The 23,130-nt window shown below is 37.2% G+C and overlaps 1 protein-coding gene across 6 annotated transcripts in view; it reads right to left on the bottom strand.

The window, feature by feature from the left end:
• The window catches only part of PIK3C2G (phosphatidylinositol-4-phosphate 3-kinase catalytic subunit type 2 gamma), a gene marked incomplete at both ends in the record, with an annotated part of 352,092 nt that overhangs the window by 212,356 nt on the left and 116,606 nt on the right, over positions 1–23,130 (bottom strand). For all 6 annotated transcript variants that reach the window (XM_079715212.1, XM_079715210.1, XM_079715209.1 and 3 more), the window contains 2 exons: positions 8,118–8,212; positions 18,588–18,681. In XM_079715212.1, coding sequence (XP_079571338.1) covers positions 8,118–8,212; positions 18,588–18,681 — 189 coding nt within the window. The remainder of the gene's footprint in view (positions 1–8,117; positions 8,213–18,587; positions 18,682–23,130) is intronic.

Below are 23,130 nucleotides of genomic sequence, written 5' to 3' on the forward strand. Positions count from 1 at the left end.
AGCCCAATTCTGGCAACCCATATAGGAAGTTAACTCTACTATGGGATTTATAGAAAACTTTTCTTGTTGGAGAGGGATCAGTGCCTTTTCTTTTGCTGTATGGTGTCATGTATGCATGTGATACCAACTACGGCAGTCTTCTTATAACCATGATGTGAAATGAACTAACTAAAGACAAGTCAACACACTAAGGATGACAGAGCAGAAAGATCAAAGAAACTGAGTTTATCACAAAATCAGGCAGCTGCTGCAATAATAAACTCCAGAACCACCCTACTAGCAAACTTCTTGTTATGTGAGATAATTAATTTTTCATATCATTTAAACCAGTTGAATCAGGATTTTCTGTTTCTTGCAGCCCAAAGTGTCTTAAAGAAAAGGGAAACGGTGAAGTAAATGAAAGTATGCAAAATGTTAATAAGTGCATTAGCAGTGTGTATAAGAGCTGAGGTTGGAGACATTTTCAAAGAGAATAAAAATTTGAGTTGAGTCCTAAAAGACTCTGGGTAAATAACGGGACAGTTGCATTTCAAGCAGAGGGAAATGCAATATGCATAGTCATCAAGGCATGAAAGACCTCTGAAAATTTGTGTAACTACTTGAGAATAGAAAAGACTATGTTTGGTTGTAGAAAACCATACAAGATGGGATGGGAGGTAGATGGAGTTGAGATCATGAAAATCTACTGCAAGGTCATATTAAGGGAGAAGAGATTAATGTCATAGTCCAATACTTCTAAACCCTGTGAGCAGAAAAAAGTGACTGGAATTATGGAATTATGCTAGCCAGCTGGGGGTTCCCTAGGAACTAGAGCCTACTTAATGAGTTAGGGATCAAGTGGTATTACACAAAGATTTTTCTCAGAGCAGTGTGAAGGATGGATGGGCTGAAAACAGGAAAGAATGGAAGGGAAGAAAAACAATTAGGAGGCTGTAGTCCAAGTAGGTAACACTGAAGGCTTGAGATAAGGTGCTGGCCATGGAGATAGAAAAAGGACAAATCAAAATATATTTTTGAGAAACAACAGATAGGACTTAAGGACTGCTGAATGAGGAAGATTGCTGGGTAAGAAAAATGCCTCCCAGATTTTCTATGTTGGATGATTTGCTGGTGAGCATAAACCAGGACACTGCATATAAAAAAGACAGTTTGGGAGTGGTAGGGGCAAGGATTGAAAGAGTAGAGAGTAGAAATGTTTGATTCAACTTTGGACCTCTTGAGCCAAGATACCAGTACCCACCAAGCTACATAAATATCTTAATAATGAGCCCTCCAGGTAAAATGGTTACAAAATGTACCTATAGGTTAAATCTCTTGGAAATATTTATAGAATTGTTAGAGAAAAGCCACTTTTAGAGGATGTCTGTCAAAATGATGATTCTTAATCAGGTAGTTAGGTAGTAGTATTTTTTATCTGTTGAGACAATTTCAGTTTTTGAAAAGAAGCCAATTAATACACGTAAAGGTGAGTACTGGTTTTCTTTTCAAGTCCTCTTTATCACTTAATGGCCAAACTTCTTGAGTCATCTATATGGCTTTTACCTCTGTGGCAGACCCTGCTCTGGGTTTACCAGATCCAACAGCATTTTGCTTCTGTATATAGATGTACACCTGGTCTGCTTTCCTATACTCCCTTGCAGTGGCTGGGGTCTTCTTACTGACTTCCCACCTATGGAATATAGGCCGAAGTGGTGTGTGCTACTTCTAGACCTGGTACCTAAAAATATCTTTGACATGACGCTCTGATTCTCTCCCTTTCTTTATCTGGGTCCAGTACCATCAACGTGCTGATACGTTCCTATTCCTTATCACCAATCCAGATCTTTTTCCTGCTCTTCTTCATTGAGAAACAACAAAAATTAAGCAGTATAATGATGTTTTTCAAGGTCTTAACCCAAATCTGTAACATAAACTATGACAGAGAGGAGCTAATATTATTATAAGGAAACCAGATTACTACCTAAGGAAGCAATGATGTAATTGCATGTGGCTATTATAACGAAAAATTGCGAGAGACTGGATCAGAAAGTTTAGTTCCCAAAGGCCAGGTGTCTGAGTTCCAACATTTGAAGTCAGTACATACAGTATATACAAAATGTGCATTTTTACAACTCTTCACTTATTTAACAAAATAGAAGAATTTAAAGGGAAAATAATTTAAACTAGGGATATATTTAAGGTGGAGCTCTGTTCCTGGTTTTTGCATGGATCTATGGAAGAGCTTTGTATCAGATTCTATTTTCATATACATTTAATAGGAGTAAAAAGACTTAAATGATATTAGAAAATAACTTAAAAATTGTATTCTGTTTTTCAATAAATCTTTTTTACTAAAGGAACTACATATAACCTCTATTATGTAAAATAAAAATGAAACAGACAAAAACAATTGTTCTTATGTTACACCTTAACTAGAAAACTGTGCTAATGAATTTTACAGATTATTATGTAAAATGTAAACTTTCTTACAAATAGCCATCACTTTTTTTTCCAGGTTGGTTGGAGTAGAGAAAAGCTGTCATTAGTTTAGTGAGTTGCTCATTGTAGGGATTTTATCTGGTGTATACTTTTCTGAGAATGACAGGGTGAAAGATGATTATAACAGATCAATATTAAATGACAACAAGACATATCTTCCCCTTACAAAAAAGTGAAGCAATAATTTATTATTTATTACACTGTAAAGGTAAAAAGGTGAATTAGTAGCAATATAATGATTCTAGAAGGTAAAGGATGGAGGCTTTAAAACCTCCTATTGATTCTGTATCACGCGTGCCCTATTATACCGCAGTAACTCCCTAAAGTACAGCTCTTTACTCTAACTTCAGGGAGTGTTCCAGACATCAAAGCAGAGAGAGCATTTACCTCCTTTATATATTCACTTGTATGCCTTTATCAGTATTTAACTCTGACAGAATGGGAGCGCAGTTGAGGCTTTTTTATTTACTTCATGGCCAGACTTGCCTCTCTGCCTTGTGCTTATATTTGGAACAGGTCATGGGCAAAACCGTAAAACGGACAGAATCTGTTGTCAGCTTACTCCTTCTACTCTGTTCCTGCCACACAGCCTGTGGGCTTCTTCCTGCTCCCTGGATGCTAATGTGTTGTTAGCTTGTGAGCTTCTTTAGGCAAGGACCATTCTAGTCTATCCTTTTGCTTAAAATTAGTTTTTATTGGAGTATAGTGGATTTAAAATGTTGTGTTAGTTTCTGCTGTACAGAAAAGTGAATCAGTTATACATATACATATATCCACTCTTTTTTAGATTCTATTCCCATATCCTTAATAGTTCAACAATGTCTAACATCTCAACATTTGTCACATAAATGAAAAAATGATAAACTAATTCATCATAAGCATTATGTTCTGAATATATATACTTTTTACATGAGAAGAGAAATTCTGGGAGGGAACAATGTTAACCTAAAGGAGTGACTTGCTAATGAGAGAATTGCAGGCACTGGGGAGACATATTTAGGAGAGGGGGTGAGGGGAACATAGGACTTCAAATCACATGATGCAAAATTTCCACATTATTTTGCTTTATTTAGAGTAGTCCCTGATTTGAGAAATTGCCCCCAAATTCTAGATTGTTGAGAAAATGAATGGGCAGATTTCGCATCATCTCAATTTTATGCATAGTATATTAAAGCTCACGTAGTCCTTTAATACCAGGGGCCACCTTGGAAAGTCCTCGTGATCCCAGAGACACCACGGCCTTAATTCACTCCATGGTTCTCCCAACTGGTCCAGCAGACATTGCATCAGCTTGTTTTTCAGGCCTTAATTCCCGACTCAGGTTAGTCCCTGACTTCTGCTCACATTCTCCCTCCAATCCAGTTTTGACTTCACTAGTGATATGCATTGCCTTGTACCTGACTGGGCCAATGTCCTGACATCGTTCTAGTCTTGCCAAATCTGTTTGGCATCAAGACACAGTGACTGCTCAAACAGCCCTCTTATGTCACAAGTCTGCATGTACCCAGTTGGGCAACTTTGTCCTATTCATTCATTCAGTAAAAATTTATCTAATATTTATCAAGTGCCAAGTACTGCCCTAGGTGCTTGTGCTATATCAGTGAATAAAACAGAAAAAAATTGCCGCACTTAGAGAGTTTGCAAATGTGTGTTTCATCTCAGGTTAACCCCACACTTTGAAGGGAATGCTTTCAGAGTTTTGTAGGATAGGCCTTAAAAAACAATTTATACAGATTTCGATTCAAAATGGTTCTCTTGGAGCTCATTCAATCAAACTAGCATTAGGAGTATGAAAGACTGCAATACTGCTGTTCCATTTGTGACACATCCCTAGCATACTGATGCTCCAATTTTTAAAACACACATATTTAAATTCTTTTTCTTCAATAAAGAAATGCTTATCTTAGGTAAGCTTCCCTAGAACAGACTATGAGACAGGAATTAAGGTGTATGTGATTTACTGAAGGAGTGCTCTTTAGGAAAAAACCTTTAAGGAAGTAAGAGAAGCATTGTAGGGGAGGGGAAGGAGTTAACCAGGAGGTCAGGTCACATCTAGCTTTGATTCATCCCTGGGGAGGTTCTGGAATGTAAATTTTACCTTAAAGATTTACCACTTCCCAGGTCAGGTAGCTATGTTAGCAGAGAACAACTCTCCAGAGAAGAGGCAGTTGGCAGTTGGCAGTCAATATTCACAGAAACTGCAAGATGGGTCCACCAGCCAGGTAAAGGGGATTTGGCTAGAGCACTAACAGTGCCTTTGAGAATGCACTGAATTCCCAGCATGTGAAAATATTGACAGCCTTAAAGAAATTTCTATGGTTTCGTGATTTTAAAAACATTTTTTTCAGCACCTCTTGAGTTCCAGACATTGGTGTGATTAGTATGCTGATGAGTATGACATGATTGCTATCATTAGCCACTATATGGACTAGGAGTGGAAGCAGACAGGGGAATAGAAGTGTTAAGGTTGTGTGACACGACATCTGCTGAGTCATGTAGAGTATACTCTGGGATACAACATGGGAGCAATACTCAATCAACCCTGGAGAGTGGCTGGGGGGAGGGTCAAGGAAAGCTTCCTGCATGATGTGACATCAGAGCCAATCTAGTTAGAGCCCTTCATAAAGTCCTTTCCTTGCTGTGTATTTCCTGTGGTTGCCGTAACAAATTAACACTAACTGACGGCTTAAACAATAGAAATTAATCTCACAGTTCGGGACACCAGAAGTTTGAAATCAAGATAGGTTGTACTCCCTTTCAAGGCTCTAGGGGAGAATCCTTCCTTGCCTCTTCCAGCTTCTGGTGGCCCTGGACAATCCTTGGCTCTGGGCTGTATTGACTCCATCTCCACATGGCCTTTTCTGTTTGTGTGCATCTTCTCCTCTGTCTCTTATAAGGACACTTGTCATTGGATTTAGGACCCACGCTGATAATAAAGGATGATTTAATCTCAAGATTTTAAATTTAATTACATCTTCAAATACCCTTTTTCCGAATAAGGTCTTAGTTACAGGTTCCTGGAGTTAAGATGTAGGTATATCTTTTGGGGAGCCCCATTCAACCCAATATCTCACTATCAGCTAGTGACAGCTGTTTGTTTCTTATTCAAAATGGAAAGGGGCACTGAGTTTAAGTTTCTGTAATTGTTATATGATGGGGGAGGGGCCTCCTAGTTGTGAACTCCAAATGCTATTGTATCCATTTACAGTCACCTTTTAGGGTGCAAATTGTGATTGAAAGCTTTTAAACCTTCACAATCCAAAGCTTATTGTTAACTCCCTTTCCATGAAAAATAGGGGATACTCATCCTACAACACCCTTCCAACAGTAACTCCAAGTCAATTTCCCTTTTCAGGAAGGCTACCCACAGTGATGGCAAGTAGTCAAGATGGTTTCTGTGCAAGCCTGTTTATTCATAACTCAGTATCTGTCTGATGAGGCAACATTCTGATCAGTGGCAGTGACAGGTGGAAGCAGTGGATGGGGGGAGAGCTATTTAGGAGGTATAAGATTATAGGGCTTGGTAAACAACTGGGCATATTCGTGAGAAACGGGGAAGATCCAGAAAAGCCTCCAAAACCTGAGTGAGCAGGGTAAGTTGCTGCGTTCAGTGTTGAACATGCTGAATATGAGGAAGCAGGAGCTCACCCGAGTGGAGAAAAATCATTAAACTGATGTCTGATGGATCTCTGTCTTTTTAAAAAATTACAGGGTATTGGCTTTTGTTGTTGTTGTTTTGTTTTTTAAGGAAAGATACATTGAGAATATTTTTAAGTGTATCATGCAGGGTCTGAGCTGCATCTTTAAAGTTTTAACACAATATCCTACACACAAAAAAATCAATATTCTACAAACAAATGTCCCCTAAATATGATGCTATGCACCAGCAGCTATTATTTTTTAACTCCAAGATATATTCTAAATATATGTGATGTTCTTTGATGCTTAGGATATTTTGCCTGATTCTTAATTTTTATTTAAGTTTTAAAAGAATGTGGGTAATTAAATATTTCCCTCCATGTTTTCCTTTTCCTTTTCCATATTTTCACAAATTAAGCATTCAGAAACAAGCAGTCCATTTATAACTTATATTCTTTTCTAGCCCTTCTGACTTACTCACTCTCTTAAATCAGTGAGAAGAGAAACAGGCTTTGTTATTGGTTTTTCTCTTCTTTATAAGGGTGAGAACTATACTTAGAAAGTCTTTCCTCCTAACTTCTTTGGAAACAGTGACATTATTGTATTTATTGTGAATCTGCAAGTATGACATTGATTGACAACTTTGCACTCATTGTTGTCTTTCAAATTACTCCACTTTTCACACCCTTTTAGCAGATGAAGAACTTACTAAGGTGGCTCTAGAATTAGTATTATAACAATAAATGTATTAGGATAAGTCCTTAATATTTTATTCTATTTTTAAAAAATAATCTTTCTATATGCTTTTTTACTTTATATATTTTATATTATGTTTTGGTTCAAATATTTAAATCAAGATTGTTAGGTGGTCATGTTATTTTTTAATATGCCTTCATTTGAATAAACATATGTTAAAAAAAGTGAAAAGTGAAAAAAAGTGAAGTTTTAAGGGAAATAAACATTGAGGTTAATGGAGTTCTAGCTTTATTATGACAGTAAAACACCAACAAGTGTATCCATTTAACTTCCCATCAAAGTAGCTGATCGAAAAATGGTAGGGACATACTAGACATACTAGAGGAAAATGCCCTAGCATTTCTATTAGGAATTTGAAATGAAATTCAGCATCAAATCAAATATTAGTGCTTGACAATTCCTTGTATTTCTATTTTGCTAAGAAATTCTTGAGTTATTTTCATGGGAAGAGTGATGTCAACACCAGTAACGTTTTTTGAAGCAGAAAAACATGATAATCAAAAATGATATTGACTTCCTTTTTTTCTTATTAAAGTTCTCCACTAGCAATTGAAGCCAATAAATGATGCTTGTTATACATATGTGAGGACAAAGGATAGATTCAATTTCATCCTTAGGTCACTGACATTTGTAATTGCTAAAAGTTTTGTGTGAATATACAATGTTATAATAAAAGTAGGGAGAACAGCATCCAAAGAATATCTTGTTCAGTAGGACCAGGAGCAGGTTATGATGAGGAATTCTGGTATCTCTTAAATAAGTCTGACTTCTCCACTAATAATATTCAAAATTTATGCTTTGGGAAAAGTTTAGTGCTGTAGGAATTTTTAACTTAAAGAGCACACATTGGTCTTTAGACCCCACTGTTTATAACTAATATTGTACAGAAATTTCTTTTAAAGCATATGTTCTTCCAAAACATACACAGTCTTATAACTAGATTTTATATTGAAATATTAAGCAAGTAGATGTGATCACATGTAGACCTTGTGATTTAAAGCTATAGGAAAGGTATCATCCAGAGTTAAAATTCTGGTTGGATTTAAAGAGCAGCAATGGTACGAAAGGAAGAATTTGAAGATGATGACAGTTAAATTATACTCATAAATACAAATAACCTTGACAAAGACACAAATTTGGCTGAATTTTAAGTGGAAGTTTGTATCAATTACAAGGGAAAGCTGCCCCACAGAGAAAAGTTGACAATAAAAAAAGGTATCCTAGCCTATTTTGGTTAATCTTACCAGTGAAGACGATGGGCAATCTGGATGCTTTGCAGTGAGCGGTGTAACAGAAGTTGCACTAGAGGACTTTCAAGGTTCCATTCAAACTTGACAGCCTGAAATAAGAGATACAATTAGTTTCCTTTTTTTTTACTGTCCTCAGTAACAAAATTACAGCAAATACAAAGGGACCTAAGAGTCTTGAGAAAGACAGGGAAAACAGCATCAACGTTTTAACAAAATGTTTATATTTGATAGCTTTATTAACTGGTGTATAACTAATAACAGAGCATACACACAACACACAATTGGGGGTGTGTAGTCTGCTTCCTTTCCTTATTTTTGCTTTAGTGTCACAGGATAATAAATAGGAGCAGGTTGTTGGTGGAGTTCAACCATGCCTAGGAAAAGAATCTTGGCACAAAAAATAATATCATGAACAGTGTTTGGATGTAAAAATGGCATTATTAAGCAGTAGATGTTTCTCTTCTTTTGGAGGTGAAATTAATACACACTCAAAGCCTTAAATGAAATCACCAACTGAGTATTAATCTGCAGGCTTTGAAGCTTTCCTTATAGGTTTCAAAGCTGACTGTTCCCACCATAATTCACCCATCCCCAAATCTCCCATGCTTTCATCTGCACTGGGAACAACTTTCTAATGTTTTTTAGTATACCCAACCTGGTGGGAAACACAATCATCAATAGCAACCTTTGATCTCCTTAGGGACCTAATTCAGACCTCCACCCACACTCTATAGGGACTTCACCATTGGCAGTCAGTAAGTATCTGGGCCCCCATCATCTCAGGAATCTGAATAAGTTGTGAAAACGAAAGTCAGGTTTTCTTCCTATCTTCCTAAAAATGCTTATCCCTGCTTGAGAAGCAAAGCTTCTACGGTTTGTTGTCCAGTAAGCCATTTAAGTCTCTCTCTCTCTCTCTCTCTCTCTCTCTCTCACACACACATACACACACACACACAAACACACAGACACACACACACACAGAGTTTAAGCCAGGTTTTATATCACAGTATAGACAGCAGAAAAAAGTGGGTACAACATTCATTTAACGCACACCTGAAGAAACACCTCAGTACGCTAACCATCCTCAAGGATGGGAACATTTATGAATTCTCAAAGTGTGAGAATGTCAAAGATGATTTCAAAAAATTTGCATAATCTCTCAATGTTGTCTGAATATATAAGACCATAAATGTGTGTTGTCTTAAACTGCAGTTGCGGGCTTCTTTAATTTACATGCTAATACTGGACTGACTAGATCATGGGTTGTGTTCATGCCCTTATAGTGAACATATCCTATGAGCATATGACCAGGAGAGATGTCTCAGAATTTACTTCCGTGCTTGTCTTTTAGCTTTCTTTTCAGATTTCCCTGTGATTTCTTTCTGAACCCAGTAACTACTTATTGATCTTGAATTGCCATCCTTGCTTCCAAACTCCCTGCTCACTCTGTCTACTGCTACAATTTCCACCTGCATCCTGCCTCACCATCTAGGAGGTAGGCAATATTTTTGGTGCATACTGCATTATTTTGAACTCTCTTCTTGAAACCTACCTGCATTGTTACGGTCTGTGGTTTGCAGTGCCTCTGGGTCTGTGTCTTATTTGATTTCTAGCTATACGCCATACTTTCTGTTTTCATTATGGTCTTAAAGTCCATTCTTATTGCTCTTTAATATAGCCTGTTTAATTCTAATAAAACAATGCATAACAAAAATAAAATGAATCCAGAAAATAATCAGCAGGGTAGGATTTGATTATGTCTTGTAAAGTTGTTTTTTTTTTAACATCTTTATTGGAGTATAATTGCTTTACAATGGTGTGTTAGTTTTTGCTTTATAAAAAAGTGAATCAACTATACATATACATATATACCCATATCTCCTTCCTCTTGCGTCTCCCTCCCACCCTCCTTATCCCACCCCTCTAGGTGGTCACAAAGCACTGAGCTGATCTCCCCATGCTATGTGGCTGATTCCCACTAGTTATCTATTTTATATTTGGTAGTATGCATAAGTCCAGGCCACCCTCTCACTTCGTCCCAGCTTACCCTTTCCCTTCCCCTGTCCTCAAGTCCGTTCTCTACGTCTGCGTCTTTATTGCTGTCCTGTCACTAGGTTCATCAGACCTTTTTTTTTTTTTTTTTAGATTCCACATATATGTGTTAGCATACGGTATTTCTTTTTCTCTTTCTGCCGTACTTCACTCTGTACAACAGACTCCAGGTCCACCCACCTCACTACAAATAACTCAATTTTGTTTCTTTTTATGGCTGAGAAATATTCCATTGTATATATGTGCCACACCTTCTATATACATTCATCTGTCTATTGACACTTACGTTGCTTCCATGTCGTGGCTATTGTAAACAGAGCTGCAGTGAACATTGTGGTACATAACTCTTTTTGAATTATGGTTTTCTCAGGGTATATGCCCAGTAGTGGGATTGCTGAGTCATATGGTAGTTCTATTTTTAGTTTTTTAAGGAACCTCCATACTGTTCTCCATAGTGGCTGTATCAATTTACATTCCCACCAACAGTGAATAGGATTCCCTTTTCTCCACACCCTCCCAGGCATTTATAGTTTGTAGATTTTTTGATGATGGCCATTCTGATTGGTGTGAGATGATACCTCATTGTAGTTTTGATTTGCATTTCTCTAATGATTAGCGATGTTGAGCATTCTTTCATGTGTTTGTTGGCAATCTGTATATCTTCTTTGGAGAAATGTCTGTTTGGGTCTTCTGCCCATGTTTGGATTGGGTTGTTTGTTTTTTTGATATTGAGCTACATGAGCTGCTTGTAAATTTTGGAGATTAATCCTTTGTGGGTTGCTTCAATGCAAATATTTTTTCCCATTCTAAGGGTTGTCTTTTTGTCTCATTTATGGTTTCCTTTGCTGTGCAAAAGCTTTTAAGTTTCATTAGGTCCCATTTATTTATTTTTGTTTTTATTTCCATTTCTGTAGGAGGTGGGTCAAAAAGGATCTTGCTGTGATTTATGTCATAGAGTGTTCTTCCTATGTTTTCCTCTAAGAGTTTTATTGTGTCTGGCCTTACATTTAGGTCTTTAATCCATTTTGAGTTTATTTTTGTGTATGGTGTTAGGGAGTGTTCTAATTTCATTCTTTCACATATAGCTGTCCAGTTTTCCCAGCACCACTTATTGAAAAGGCAATCTTTTCTCCATTGTATATTCTTGCCTCCTTTATCAAAGGTAAGGTGACCACGTGCATGGATTTATCTCAGGGCTTTCTATCCTGTTCCATTGATCTATATTTTTGTTTTTGTGCCAGCACCATACTGTCTTGATAACTGTAGCTTTTTGTATAGTCTGAAGTCAGGGAACCTGATTCCTCCATCTCCGTCTCTTTCTCAAGATTGCTTTGGCTATTTGGGGGTTTTGGTGTTTCCATACAAATTGTGAGATTTTTTGTTCTAGTTCTGTGAAAAATGCCATTGGTAGTTTGACAGGGATTGCATTGAATCTGTAGATTACTATGGGTAGTAGAGTAATTTTCACAATCTTGATTCTTCCAATCCAAGAACGTATCTCTCCATCTCTTTGTATCACCTTTAATATCTGTCATCAGTGTCTTACAGTTTTCTGCATACAGGTCTTTTGTCTCCTTAGGTAGGTTCATTCCTAGGTATTTTATTCTTTTTGTTGCAATGGTAAATGGGAGTGTTTCCTTAATTTCTCTTTCATATTTTTCATCATTAGGGTACAGGAATGCAGGAGATTTCTGTGCACTATTTTTGTTTCCTGCTACTTTACCAAATTCATTGATTAGCTCTAGTAGTTTTCTGGTAGAGTGTTTAGGACTCTCTATGTATAGTATCATGTCATTTGCAAACAGTGAGAGTTTTTTACTTCTTTCCTGATTTGTATTCCTTTTATTTCTTTTTCTTCTCTGATTGCTGTGGCTAAAACTTCCAAAACTATGTTGAATAATAGTGGTGAGAGTGGGCAACCTTGTCTTGTTCCTGATCTTCGTGGAAATGGTTTCAGTTTTTCACCACTGAGAACGATGTTGGCTGTGTGTGTTTCATATATGGCCTTTATTATGTTGAGGTAAACTCCCTCTATGTCTACTTTCTGGAGGGTTTTTGTCATAAATGGGTTTTGAATTTTGTCAAAAGCTTTTTCTTCATCTATTGAGATGATCATATGGTTTTTCTCCTTCAATTTGTTAATATGGTGTATCACATTTATTGATTTACATGTATTGAAGAATTCTTGAATTCCTGGGATAAACCCCACTTGATCATGGTGTGTGATGCTTTTAATGTGCTGTTGGATTCTGTTTGCTAGTATTTTGTTGAGGATTTTTGCATCTACATTCATCAGTAATATCGGTTTGTAGTTTCTTTCTTTGTGACATCTTTGTCTGGTTTTGGTATCAGGGTGACAGTGGCCTTGCAGAATGAGTTTGGAAGTGTTCCTCCCTCTGCTGTATTTTGGAAGAGTTTGAGAAGGATAGGTGTTAGGTCTTCTCTAAATGTTTGATAGAATTCACCTGTGACGCCACCTGGTCCCGGGCTTTTGTTTGTTGGAAGATTTTTAATCACAGTCTCAATTTCAGTGCTTGTGATTGGTCTGTTTACATTTTCTATTTCTTCCTGGTTCAGTCTCAGAAGGCTGTGCATTTCTATGAATTTGTACATTTCTTCCACGTTGTCCATTTTATTGGCATATATTTGCTTGTAGTAATCTCTCATGATCTTTTGTATTTCTGCAGTGTCAGCTGTTACTTCTCCTTTTTCTAATTCTGTTGATTTGAGTCTTCTCTCTTTTTTTCCTGCTGAGTCTGGCTAATAGTTTTTCAATTTCGTTTATCTTCTCAAAGAACCAGCTTTTAGTTTTATTGATCTTTGCTATTGTTCCCATCATGTCTTTTTCATTTCTTTCTGACCTGATCTTTATGATTTCTTTCCTTCTGCTAACTTTGGGGTTTTTTCTTCTTCTTTCTCTAATTGCTTTAGGTGTAAGGTTAGCTTGTTTATTTGAGATGTTTCTTGTTTCTTGAGGTATGATTGTATTGCTATAAACTTCCCTCTTAGAACTGCTTTTGCTGTATCCCATAGGTTTTGGGTCATCGTGTTTTCATTGTCGTGTGTTTCTAGGTATTTTTTGATTTCCTCTTAAGTTTGTTCAATGGCCTCTTGGTTATTAAGTAGCGTATGGTTTAGCCTCCATGTGTTGGTATTTTTTATAGATTTTTTTTTTCCTGTAATTGATATCTAGTCTCATAGAGTTGTGGTCGGAAAGATACTTGATACAATTTCAATTTTCTTAAATTTACCAGGGTTTGATTTGTGACCCAAGATATGATTGATCCTGGAGAATGTTCCATGAGCACTTGAGAAGAAAGTGTATTCTGGTGTTTTGAGATGGAATGTCCTATAAATATCAATTAATTCCATCTTGTTAAATGTATCATTTAAAGTTTGTGTGTCCTTTTTTATGTTCATTTTGGATGATCTCTCCATTGGTGAAAGTTGGGTGTTAAAGTCCCCTACTAGTATTGTGTTACTGTCGATTTCCCCATTTATGGCTGTTAGCATTTGACTTAGGTATTAAGGTGCTCCTATGTTGGGTGCATACATATTTACAGTTGTTATATCTTCTTCTTGGATTGATCCTTTGATCATTATGTAGAGTCCCTCTTTGTCTCTTGTAATAGTCTTTTCTTTAAAGTCTATTTTGTCTGATATGAGAATTGCTACTCCAGCTTTCTTTTGATTTCCATTGGCATGGAATATCTTTTTCCATTCCTCACTTTCAGTCTGTTTGTGTCTCTAGGTCTGAAGTGTGTCTCTTGTAGACAGCATATATATGGGTCTTGTTTTTGTATCCATTCAGCCAGTCTGTGTGTTTTGGTTGGAGCATTTTATCCATTTACATTTAAGGTAATTATTAATATGTATTTTCCTATTACCATTTTTGTAATTGTTTTGGGTTTGTTATTGTAGATCTTTTCCTTCTCTTGTGTTTCTTGTCTAGAGAAGTCCCTTTAGCATTTGTTGTAAAGCTGGTGTGGTGGTGTGAATTCTGTTAGTGTTTGCTTGTCTGTAAAGGTTTTAATTTCTCTATCAAATCTGAATGAGATCCTTGCTGGGTAGAGTAATCTTGGTTGTAGGTGTTTCCATTTCATCACTTTAAATATTTCCTGCTACTCCATTCTAGCTTGCAGAGTTTCTGCTGAAAGACCAGCTGTTAACCTTACGTGGATTCCCTTGTATGTTATTTGTTGTTTTTCCCTTGCTGCTTTTAATATTTTTTCTTTGCATTTAATTTTTGATAGTGTGATTAATATGTGTCTTGGCATGTTTCTCCTTGGATTTATCCTGTATGGGACTCTCTGTGCTTCCTGGACTTGATTATTTCCTTTCCCATATTAGGGAAGTTTTTAACTGTAATCTCTTCAAATATTTTCTCAGTCCCTTTCTTTTTCTATTCTGCTTCTGGGACCCCTATACTTGGAATGTTCATGTGTTTAATGTTGTCCCAGAAGTCTCTGAGACTGTCCTCAATTATTTTCATTCTTTTTTCTTTATTCTGCTCTGCAGTAGTTATTTCCACTATTTCATCTTCCCGGTCACTTATCTGTTCTTCTGCCTCAGTTATTCTGCTATTGATTCCTTCTAGAGAATTTTTAATTTCATTTATTGTGTTGTTCATCATTGTTTGTTTTTCTCTTTAGGTGTTCTAGGTCCTTGTTAAACGTTGCTTATATTTTCTCCATTCTATTTCCAAGATTTTGGATCATCTTTACTATCATTATTCTGACTTCTTTTTCAGATAGACTGCATATTTCCTCTTCATTTGTTTGGTCTGGAGGGTTTTTACCTTGCTCCTTCAACTGCTGTGTGTTTCTCTATCTTGTCATTGTGCTTAACTTACTGTGTTTGGGGTCTCCTTTTCAGAAGCTGCAGGTCTGTAGTTCCCCTTGTTTTTGATGTCTGCCCCCAGTGGCTAAGGTTGGTTCAGTGGATTGTGTAGGCTTCCTGGTGGAGGGGACTTGTGCCTGTGTTCTGGTGGATGAGGCTGGATCTTGTCTTTCTGGTGGGCAGGATTGCATCCGGTGGTGTGTTTTGGGGTGTCTGTGACCTTATTCTGATTTTAGGCAGCCTCTCTGCTAATGGGTGGGGTTGTGTTCCTGTCTTGCTAGTTTTTTGGCATAGGTTTTCCAGCACTGTCATTTGCTGGTCGTTGAGTGGAGCTGGGTCTTGGCGTTGAGATGGAGATCTCTGGGAGAGCTTTCACGATGTGATATTATGTGGAGCCGGGAGGTCTCTGGTGGACCAATGTACTGAGCTCTGCTCTCCCACCTCAGAGGCACATGGCTGATAGCCGGCTGGAGCACCAAGACCCTGTCAGCCACATGGCTCAGAAGAAAGGGGAGAAAAAAAGAAACAAAGAAAAATAAAATAAAATAATTGAAGTACCAAATAAAAAATAATTTTTAAAAATAATAAATTGTAACGTAATTAAAAATAATATTAAGGACAGACTGAACCCTAGGATAAATGATAAAAGCAAAGCTATACAGACAAAATCACACAAAGTTGCATACACAACACACTCACAAAAAGAGAATAAGGAAAAAAATATATATATTGCTGTTCCCATAGTCCACCACCTCAATTCTGGGACGATTCGTTGTCTCTTCAGGTAGTCCAGAGATGCAGCGTACATCAAGTTGATTGTGGAGATTTAATTCGCTGCTCCTGAGGCTTCTGGGAGAGATTTCCCTTTCTCTTCTTTGTTCGCACAGCTCCTGGGGTTCAGCTTTGGATTTAGCCCCGCCTTTGCATATAGGTCGCCTGAGGGCATCTGTTCTTTGCTCAGATAGGACGGGGTTAAAGGAGCAGCTGATTCAGGGGCTCTGGCTCACTCAGGCCAGGGGGAGGGAGGGGTATGGAATGTGGGGCAAGCCTGCGGCGGCAGAGGTCGGCGTGAGTTGCACCAGCCTGAGGCTCTGGGTGTTCTCCCGGGGAAGTTGTCCCTGGATCACGGGATCCTGGAAGTGGCAGGTTGCACAGGCTCCTGGGAGGGGAGGTGTGGATAGTGACCTGTGCTTGCACACAGGTTTCTTGGTGGCTGCAGAAGCCTTAGTGTTTCACGCCCGTCTCTGGTGTCCGCACAAATAGCCGTGGCTCGCGCCTGTCTCTGGAGCTCGTTTAGGTGGTGCTCTGAATCCCGTCTCCTCATGCACCCTGAAAGAGTGGTCTCTAGTCTCTTTGGCAGTTCCAGACTTTTCCCCGGACTCCCTCACAGCTAGCTGTGGTGCACTAGCCCCCTTCACTGTGTTCACGCAGCCAACCCCAGTCCTCTCCCTGGGATCCAACCTCTGAAGCCTGAGCCTCAGCTCCCAGTGCCCCCCCGCCCCGGCGGGTGAGCAGAAAAGCCTCTTGGGCTGGTGAGTACTGGTCGGCACCGATCCTCTGGGCGGGAATCTCTCCGCTTTGCCTTTCGCACCCCTGTTGCGCTCTCCTCTGTGGCTCCGAAGCTTCCCCCCTGCCACACCCCGTCTCTGCCAGTGAAGGGGCTTCCTAGTGTGTGGAATCTTTTCCTCCTTCACAGCTCCCTTCCATAGGTGCATGTCCCATCCATATTCTTTTGTCTCTGTTTTTTCTTTTTTCTTTTGCCCTACCCAGTTTCTTGCCTTTTGGGAAGTCTGACGTTTTCTGCCAGCGTTCAGTAGGTGCTCTGTAGGAGTTGTTCCACATGTAGATGTATTTCTGATGTATTTGTGGGGATGAAGGTGATCTCTACGTCTTACTCTTCCACCATCTTGAAGGTCTCTCATGTCTTGGAAAGTTTTAATGTCAGGGTGGAGCACTGAAGTGTAAGGGCAAACCCCACAATGAATGCTTTGAAAATTCTTCTCAACTTTCATTTATTTTCTAGTCACATCATAGATTTTTTTCCATCTCACATGAGTTGATAATCATCATTTTTTTTTTTTGCGGTACGCGGGGCTCTCACTGCTGTGGCCTCTCCAATTGCGGAGCACAGGCTCCAGACATGCAGGCTCAGCGGCCATGGCTCATGGGCCCAGCTGCTGCATGACATGTGGGATCCTCCCGGACCGGGGCACGAACCCGTGTCCCCTGCATCGGCAGGCGGACTCTCAACCACTGCACCACCAGGGAAGCCCTATAACCATCATTTTTAATTAGAGAATAGTTGCAATGTTACTTATCTTTACCTCTGTGTATTTGCTATGTTGGATCCTGTGTGCACCTTGTCTACGAATTTGCATTTACAGGCATAGGGCTGGTGCCAAGTGCCAAGTGTTATTGATTCAGATTGGGGTTTTCAAATGGATTTAATCTATATAAATCTATATAAACTTTTGTAAAAACTTATTTTTTTGAGTTGGGTTAGATACAGCAGTTTGCCCATATTCATGAGGCATGAGATGAATAGTGTTCCTGCAAGTTGCATTAATCTTCACTTTCACTACACTATCCTGGCAAGCCTAGGGAAGTCACAAGTATAAGGAGTGGTAGAAGCAACTCTATGGTATATATATTTCTAAACCAGCTCTCTCTTTAGGAGGCCTTTAGAGAAGTGCGTATTCTGTTTGTAAAGTAACATGGTATTCAAGGCTATTCATAGAAGCTCCCCACTTCAGTCTTAGGGTCTCCTGTCTTAAATTCAAAACCTGAGGCACCTGGCATTTAAAGTAGCTTGTAACTACAACCTGACATTTCAGATAAGAAAATACCTGTGTTAAAAGCAAGACAAAAGAAAAACATAAAGACCACTGTTTTAGACCTATTCAGCATTCAGTATACAGTTAACTTAGAAAAAAAATCATTGCTTATATTTTGGATATTCAGTCATATATCAATACATGACCATTTGTGTAATTGTTTATATTTCAACATATTCAGACTAAATCAATCCTTGATTGTATTTCTACATAAATTTATATTATTTTCCAAAATTACTCCAATATTGTGATATTTGATGTCATAAAAGTGTACTATCTGGCAGCAGAATTTGGTTATTAGAAACCACTTTTATAAAATCTATAATTAATATTAGAATATGGGAAAAGCAAGAAAAATATTATGAGCAGATGCCTAGTAAATGACTATTTTCTACATAATATTTATTCAGTTAATTTTTTATTGTTTTATATATACAGTTGGATACAAATATTTCATCACAAGCATTTCTAATTTTTTCCTGTTCTAATTAATAAGTGAAGTCATTTTCTAAAAATTTTCCCTTTTGGCGTTTATATACCTTTTTTGTAACTGTAACCAATTTTGGCTAGAGAATGTCTGTGGTACCCATATTGACATATGAGCTATAATTTTTTAGCCCCCTGGCTGGCCAAATTGCAATTATCACTTTTATGTAGTCTATTGTTGATTCACTGGGAACTGTTTTAGAGAATTATTGGTTAAAATCCTGGAATCCCTTGGCAACTTTGCTGTTCTTACCTGAACTAGCTGTGGGAGATATTCCAGTAGTTCATCATTCAAGAGGTTGTCTAACTGTTGAACTGCCACTTTACGAATTTCTTGATCTGGAAAACTAATACAAAGTAAATATATCTACTAAGCTGTTAACAGTATAAAATAATGCATGAGAAATATCAAGAAAACAGAGAATTAATTTCACTTCCAATGCATTAGATAAAATAATAATCTCACAATCAAATAAGATGCTCATTAGCACCAAATAATCATTCTTTTTCATAGTCTGTACTCTCCTATGAACTGCAGTAGAAAGTTGTTTTGACTTTCAGATCCCTGCCAGCTTTCCTGCCTATAAAATGTGGATTATAGAATATAAAAGATATTTTCTAAAATATATAAAAAATTTTGCTTATTATTTAGCCATATATTTAAGTAAATTATTACCAGCTGGAGACCTGATGGCATATATGATTAAAAATGGGATATGGTATATTTAAATGAGTTTTGGCCAGATGATAATGAAAACCAGAAATCTAAAGTATCTTACAATAGATAAGCACAAATAACTTAATACAGCTAAATCTTACTAGACTGTTAAGTTCTTGAGGGTAACGATGCCTTACTCATTTTTGGACTGCAAATACCTGTTGTAAGATTTAGCACCAATTAGACACAATAAAAGTTTGTTACTGAACTAAATTTAGTTAGCATTTGAAACCCTGTAGTCGCTCTTCATATTGGCAGGTTTCTCATCTGTGGGTACATAGGGTTGACTGTACTACACCATTTTAAGTAAGGGACTTAAGCTTCTGAGTTTTGGTATCTGCAGGGGTCCTGGAACTAATCTCCTGAGAATTCTGAGGGATGACTGTGCTCCTCTGATAGGCTCCTCCGATTGCCATTCTCTTGCTCCATCAGTAGAAGTAGATTCAATTATCTCTAGCTCCTGGGAAGTGCCTAGATATAACTTTGACACCATACTTAGTATGTAGATTAGTATATATAACAAGGGTATTGATAAGAGCAATTAATTTTAAACAAGTCTTAAAAAATTAGTATGTATAATTTAAAACTTGAAGGAAACTTTTTACAGTAATTCACTTAAAAACAAAGACATGAATGAACAAAACCCCCAAATCCTTTTGTATGGGAACAAACAAAATGCTTTTCAACCAGTCAGGTGAGAGCTCTAAAGACTGGGTCTCAATACTGTGGATGTCAGAAAACTTTAAAGTCTCCAAGGCCCAGTCTCTTTTCAACATGTCAGGTTACTGAAGGGTAAAATGAATACTATGCAGCTACAGTGTAAAGGAAAAAATGGCATTACTCAGTATCTCCCAACTGTCCTTGATAGCAGTTTGAAATGCACTCCTTAAACAGGTTACATATTTTTTTTTCATTTAAACTGAGCATTTTAATTGCAAGAAGAATTTCACTTCCAAGGTTAGTCATCCAAAACCCTTATTTCTGACCTGCAAATACTTTTGCAATAATTTTCTCCCTATGAACATTCTAGCAATAAGACCTAGTGTGAATGTAGTCCAGGCACATCTCAAGAAGTACCGCTAAGGTCAGGACATCTTAGCATAGCATTAAGCACAGATGGAGAGCAGAAATGGTGTAATAAAAATGCAAAGCTGGAAGAAGGTCAGCTTGTTTTAGCACACTAAGACTTTATTTTCTCCTAACGAAATGTGATTGACTAATTTATTATTCTCAATTACTAAACCATTTGTCTGTGGCTTGTAGATGTCAAGGTCAGTTTGAGGACAGTTTGAAGTCTTAAAGGGAATAGTTAGTTGGTATATTTTGTTGCCTAAGCTATGACTTAGGTCCGATACTAGTCATCCATGCCTTCCTGTGTGCCTACTTTATCTTATTGATGTGAATGACAACAAAGAAGGAAAAATAGAAAACAAACATCACAACAAAACAAAAACCTTTGGTGAACACTATACTGGTAATTATGTATTTATTTCCAAACACTAGAAGGTAAACACTATGAAAGCAGAAAAATTTTGCCTGTTTCATTCATATATGTGTCCGCATTGCCTCTAGATTGGTGGACACTCTCCACATATTTGAGAAATGTCTAAACTGAATTAATTATCATTCCACTTAAAACATCTCTACTATCAGACTTCTGTCTTGCAGTCTGTGTTATCACCTTTCTCCAGTCATGTAGGTCTGAAATTTTAATGGTTATATTTTCTCCCTCTTTGCCCTCTTCATTTAATTTTTCCCCCTTTCCATCTGGTGAAATTCTATTCATCCTTGAAGTCGAAGCTCAAGCATCAATTTACTGGTGAAGCTGTCCCAGCCACTTTCTAGCCCCCTGTTGAGTTCATCACACCCTTCTCTATGGGATTCTATACACATGGTTGAGGATAGGCTCAATCATTTATATCCCTAGTCCAAGCATAACTGAATATATTTGTGGAATGCCTAGTAGTCTCTTATCTTTATATCTCATCAGTTGCCAAGTTCTGTTGATTTTTCTATCCCAATGGCTCTAGCATCTACACTTGTTTCAATTTCTTCTGCAAATGTCTATGCTAGGTCATAATTATCTCATGCTGGTATTAGCATTTTTCATAGCAATACCTTATAAAATTTCCAGAATTATTTTGTAAGTTCATTTTTCATAAACTATTAAATGGTTTTCTATTTTCAAAGGACTTCTCAGGCCCATACTATTCATTTAGATATTCAAGTCTGGCTGAACACTACAGATTTTTCTACTACTGTAATACTGAATAAACTGCTCTGGTTCATTGTATGTTATTTTTATTTTGAAAATCCTATGCTCATTCTCATCTTTGTGAGCACTGTAACCTCTGCTTGAAACACCCTCCCTTCTCTTCTTAAAGTTTTAGTCCTCCTTCAAAATGTGGATCAAATCCCCTTGAAGGCCACTACGCCAATCTTTAGCAATCACTTCCCTGAACTCCAAGGGCCTTGAGTGGTTAAATCCACTGGGCAATTAGGATATGCTAGTGTGTATTAGGATTTATCATTTTATATATATGTATCTTCATTCCTCAGCTAGTGAATATATAAACTGAAGATAAAGATTGTTCTATCTTCTTTTTTTTTATTTCTAGAATTTAGCACCATGCTCCATACATGTTGAGCGATTAATAAAAATGCATTGGCCATGAAGATAATAATGAACAAAATCATACTATGGAGCCCATCTTATTTCTTGTGCTCTGAGATAATTTACATTGGTAGCAATAGGCTTAATTCCACAAACACCACTCATACAAATTCCAGATTTTTTTTTCCCTCTCAGTCAAACAGTAAGAGAAAAACAAATCTGAAGGTAATGGAAAAGAAAGGTTTATTTTCTTTTTTTTTCAGGCTCCTCAGGAACAGGAGAACAAAAAACTAGTAATATCTGTATAGTATAGTCCAAAAGGAAAATTATATATTGTATTAACATGTGCAAATGCTGGGAAGAATGTTTTTGCACCTCCATAGATAGGAATGTCTCTTTTTATTCATTACTGTTGCTTGAAGTTCAGGAAGAAATTGGAAGAGAAATTGCCAAGAAATGAACCACAAGACATCTTGAGATGTGACTAAGACCTAACGACATTAAAACATATCCAAATATAACTTGAATTTGACTATTTTAGGAAGAGTTGGTCACATTAAAAGAGACGCTGGCAGTGTTGGTGAAGTTCCTGGGAAATGGGCTCTTTCATATATTGCTGGCAATATATGGGAACATGTATTTAAAAAGAATCTTTAAAATGTGCTTAATCCTGTATCTAGCAATTCTACTTTGGGAATTTTTCCTAAGAAAATAATCAAAGGTGTGTGTGAGGATATATGTATGCAAACAAAATTGGAAATAATATAAATATCTAAAAATAAGCAGTTAAGTTAAATGTGCTATGACCATATGATAAAATACATGCTGTCATTAAAATATTAAAATAATATTTAATAACATGAGAATATTTTGAAAAAATTGTGCAATTTGTGCAGTATAATACCATTTAGAAAAATGTGTGCATTTTCCCATATGCTTAACAAGAAAGATGGAAAAGGAAGGATCAAAATATGAATACCAAATTTCTGGATGGAAATGTCATGGATGACTTTAGTTTCCTTTTTTATGCTTACTTCTTCAAGTTTTCTATATGAAAGTTCTATTGGTTACTAAAAAAAAATAATTTTTAAAGTAAGTCTCATTCAATTAACTATGAAAATATATTAATAATTGCAAATATATTACCACTAGAAAAAAGATCCAAATCATATGTCCTTTTAAGAGTGCACATTGTTGAGTAAAAGAACAAGCCTCATATCTTGTAGTTGATTGAGAATATTCTTTTAACATGATAGGCCCAAATAGGGATCTCTGCCTCTGGAGAATTTATGCTTAATACCTTTTCAGGGCCATGAACTTAGCCACAGATCAATGGACAAACATGTTCCACAAATCCTGGCATTTCTTTCCTGTGATGTTGTCTGAAACTATTTAATCTTTGGGGATATAGTTCTTGGCATTTCATGCTCAGTAACTCGCTCCTTAATGAGGTGAGGGCTACCC

Source organism: Hyperoodon ampullatus (assembly GCF_949752795.1).
Source record: "Hyperoodon ampullatus genome assembly, chromosome: 11".
NCBI classification, from domain to species: Eukaryota; Metazoa; Chordata; class Mammalia; order Artiodactyla; family Ziphiidae; genus Hyperoodon; species Hyperoodon ampullatus.